Raw genomic sequence first — 4,557 nt, forward strand, 5'->3', positions numbered from 1 at the left:
TACAGCATAAGGATTTGATGTAAATATACTATGAGATTATCACAAAATTTAATTAACTTTAGTTATCATCTCATATAAATACAAATTTTTTTTCCTTCTGATGAGAACTTTTAAGCTCTCTCTCAACAGTTTTCATATTAAAATGCAGCAATGTGATATTCACATTTATAGCTGCTGAGAGATTGAATATACAGACAATGGACCATATATAAAAAAAGAACTCTGACCCACAAACTGCAAAACTTGCCAAGGAAATCAACCCTCTTGTCGATCATAAACAGTCCAGCCATGAAGGCTGTCTTTTATAAGTCAGTCTTGTAGAAGATAGAGTGTTCACTTGGGTAACAATATAGGAAGCCTAACAATTGCTTCTGTAAAAATAGGCCCCAAATGTCAAAGGCTCGATTAATAACTGACAACTTCCCTAATTTTTTGTCCCACTTCCAAGTTAAGGCCAACCAAAAAAAGCCAAATATGTACCCTACCAATAACGGTGCTCTTGATGAAACTGCCAACAGATTCACCACACCAATGATGATTCTCCACTCAGGGCACATGTGGAGCTTCTCTTTTTCCAAAGCTTTCCCACTCCTCTGCCTGCCTTTGTGTCTCTGCCAAAATGCAAGTAACAGTGGCTGACCCTTTTGCCATCGAAAGCTCTGAAGAAAGACCCTTTGCTTTCCTCATGTGGCTGCTCTTTGTTTCTTTCCATAGTGCACAAATATAGCTTCTTGAATGGAAACAAAAAACCAACAGTCAAGTCCATAAAGGTATAGGACATCACTTGAGTACAAGTTTCATAGATTAACTGATCAGGGACCACTTCATCATCCATGACCAAACTTCCAGAAAGCAGCTAGATATTCACTCTGATACCTAGTGGTGATCACATTCTCTCCTAGCTCCCATGGGTGAAGTGAGGGTTAAGAGTCCTGAGGGAAGTGTAGGTGGACGTGTCAAGGGATGGGTCCTTCCTTTGCTTAGAAGGGAGTCTTGGGTGGTTTTCAGAGCCAGGGCTGTGGGGAATGAACTTTATCCTGAGGCCATGTCATTAATTATGGCTTCTTCATTGGGTTGGAGGTTCTATCTATTCCCTGGGGTCATTATGAGCTGAGTTGGGTCTCCCAAGATATCTGCTCTGCAACTAGAGATATAAACCTGGGACATGAGCTCATCAATTTTGTAAGAAGCAGAACATCTTGGATGGTTAGTTCTACAAAATTTTATTTGGAGCCATAGAGTTGGAGGAGAGTCTGTGAGGGGATTTCTCAGGTCACCACTTGCTCACGCATTGCCCTGAGGACTAAATCTTTGCATATTGCTTGGGTTTAACCCGTTTCTGTTGAGATTTATAGGTCAGAGTGAAAGATGAACTCTTGGGAAAGGAATAGGGGTGGTAGGTGCTGAAGCAGGTGAGGGAAGCCCTGAAAGATAAGGGACTGAAAGTGACTGAGAAATGTGAAGTTAGTTTCACCTCAGGCTTCAGATTAGAGTGTCAGGATGGACACAGAGATACTTCCTTGCTGTCAAGTGACAAATGCTATCGGCATCAGAGAGCAAAATATGATAATCCTAGTTTTCCTGGGGAAAATTTTTATCATTGATTATCTGTTCTCCAGCCTTGAACTGAGACAAAGTAGGGAGACAGATCTGCTGTGCCTCTGCCACACATGTGTCTGCATCACTACAGTGTTCCTGCCTGTGCTGATCATGCAATCTACCTACCCGAGCTGTACACTGGCTCCCTCGGCTGGCTGTGCTTAGTTTCTCAGTCATCTCCCACTCTTTGTGACCCAGTGGACTGCAGCCTGCCAGGCTTCTCTGTGCATAGGGATTCTCCAGGCAAGAATACTGGAGTGGGTTGTCAGGCACTCATCAAGGAGATCTTCCTGACCCAGGGTTCAAACCCAGGTCTCCTGCATTGCAGGCAAATTCTTTATCATGTGAGCCACCAGGGGCTGGCATGATTGTGTAATTCACTATGTCCTGGGATTTCTCTCCCCACTGCCACAATTTTCTGACTCTAGAAATATAACAAAAACTAAATCTCCTTCCTACCCTGAAAACCTCTCCAAAAAGGTATATGAGAAAGAAAACAGCTTTATTTTTGAATAAACATTAAATCAGAATATGATGTGCATGATTGGTGATCAGCTAAGTGAATGCAAAGACAGAAGAATATCACTCTTTTCTACATCCAGGCAAGGATAATCCATTATATTCATGCTCTCAGGATAAACAGTTACCAGTTCTCAAATAAGAGACTTGACAGCACCATTTGGTACACAGAGTTCATTCTAGATTCACCTGGTAATTGGAGTGACTGTGTTGGTTAAGTGGCTTTATTCAAAGGAAAACAAACTTCTCTCAGTCTACGACACGAGAGGATTCTGCCACTTGGAGCAAGGTGCCTGCTGAAGTTAGGGTCCTGCCCTCCTACAGAGCTGGGGGAGTAGGGGCTCTATCTTCCTGGATGATTGGAATGAAAAGATATGGATCTCAAGGTTTTTTTAAATTAATTAATTAATTTTAATTGGAGGCTCAAGTTTTTGAGAAAGACACTACTGGGTCTGAAAGCTGGCTGGAAGGTTATTTCACTTTAAAAATGTTTGTGTACATTCCAGACTCAAATAACTTACAAATTTCTCTAAAGTAAATGCTCTAAGACAATGGGGGAAGGGAAAATTAAAGCCTTATATTTTTAATAGCATTTATTCTTACATCTGTTATACACTTTTCCTCCTCCTACTCTCTATTGAAAACTCCAATGCTCTCATAGTCTTAAATCTGTATCAACTTTTCCTAAACCTATAGCTATTTACCCTAAAACCCCCTCTCTCTCTCCCTTTGCTTTATTTAGGCCCCTTTCTCTGGGGTCGTACTGACTAGTTTTCAAGAGAAATAAGGATCAAATCTTGTTTGGTAACCATTGAGGACAAATGAGAGGAAAAGGATTTCATTGCAGAGGGAAAGGAGAGGTATTAGACAGAGAGCTGGGCACTGTCCTCTAGAAGAAACAGGAGACAGTTTACGTACATAATGGAGATGCCAGGTAAGTTGTTTTGTTTTGAAGTTTACTCATTTATTTTTCCCTCAGGGTCAAGGCCATGGACATCTGGAACCACACCTCGCTATCAGACTTTATCCTTTTGGGTCTGTTCAGCTACTCACCATATGACTTCTTCCTATTTTCCCTTGTCCTTCTGGCCTCTGCTGCAGCCCTGGCTGGCAACATTCTCTTTCTCCTGCTCACCCAGGCTGACAGGCGCCTGCACACCCCCATGTACTTTTTTCTCAGCCAGCTCTCCATCATGGACCTGACCATAATGGGCGCAGTGGTGCCCAAGATGGCAGCCAACTTCCTCTCGGGAAGTAAGTTCATCTCTCGGGGTGGCTGTGCCACTCAGGTCTTCTTAGTGGTCACGGTAGGAGGGGCTGAGTGCTCCCTCCTGGCAGTCATGGCCTATGACAGGTATGTGGCCGTGTGTCTCCCTCTGCGGTACCCTGTGCTCATGAACTGGAAGGCCTGCTGCCTGATGGCCTTGGCATCCTGGATGGGTGGAGTGGCTGACAGTGTGATTGATGTAGGGATGGTCTTCAGCTTCCCCTACTGTGGCTCTCTCCAGGTGGACCACTTCTTCTGTGAGGTCCCTGCCGTGCTGCGTCTCTCTTGTGCAGACACATCCCTCTTTGAGGACTTCATCTATGCTTGCTGCGTGATCATGCTGCTGCTGCCCCTGGGGGTCGTTGTGGCTTCCTATGCCCGGATCCTCATGGCTGTAATTAGCATGACCTCCACTGAGGGGAAACAGAAGGCTCTGTCCACGTGCTCCTCCCACCTGGCTGTGGTGGGTCTTTACTATGGGGGAGCCATATTTAGCTACATGCAGAGAGCCTCTGCTAGGACTCCAGTGGGGGACCAAGCCACCTCCATCTTCTATACCATCCTCACCCCAATGCTCAACCCACTCATTTACAGCCTGAGGAACAAGGAGGTAATGAGGGCCTTGAAGAAGATGTGGAAGATGCAGGGGAGATAGAGAGTATAGACATGCCCACCTTTCTGGGGCTTCCTCTCTTGTTCTTCTCCTTCCTCTATAAGCTCAGATTCTTTTGTGGCTCGTTTTCCTCCTCTGAAAAAGTTGAACCCTCTGCCTGGCTGGGATGAAGCTATGAGCTGAGCAATCTGAGAGCATTGAATGGAAGATGTCAAGAAAACAGAGAGTAGTAATTAGTTTCACAATGAATCTTTCCTCCATGAGCACCTCTATTTTCATCTTATGAAGACCCATAGATATATATTACTTACCATTTCCCCAGAATTGCTAGGGACAGTCTTTCTTCTGAACTCATGTTAAAAGTGCGGAAGGAGAACCAATTCAGAATTCATCGCTCACTGAAATGTGATGCAAAGGTCAGAGATGGAGTCTTACTTGTAGGAACTGTGTGATCTTGGACAAGGTTACTCCATTCTCTGGGCTTCACATTATCATCTGCACCAATAAGGTAAGTCCAACATGTTTCTTTTGTTATTAAACAATGGAAAGAGACTCGTGC

The 4,557-nt window shown here is 44.1% G+C and overlaps 1 protein-coding gene across 1 annotated transcript; it reads left to right on the forward strand.

Moving 5' to 3' along the window:
* The first annotated feature begins 2,679 nt into the window (after positions 1 to 2,679).
* On the forward strand, positions 2,680 to 4,040 carry LOC112587067 (olfactory receptor 2M5-like). Its single transcript, XM_025294130.2, has one exon. The coding sequence runs from the start codon at positions 3,108 to 3,110 to the stop codon at positions 4,038 to 4,040; it is 933 nt and encodes a 310-aa protein (XP_025149915.2). The 5' UTR covers positions 2,680 to 3,107.
* Positions 4,041 to 4,557: the final 517 nt, after the last annotated feature.

This window comes from Bubalus bubalis, chromosome 9, assembly GCF_019923935.1.
Source record: "Bubalus bubalis isolate 160015118507 breed Murrah chromosome 9, NDDB_SH_1, whole genome shotgun sequence".
Taxonomy (NCBI): domain Eukaryota; kingdom Metazoa; phylum Chordata; class Mammalia; order Artiodactyla; family Bovidae; genus Bubalus; species Bubalus bubalis.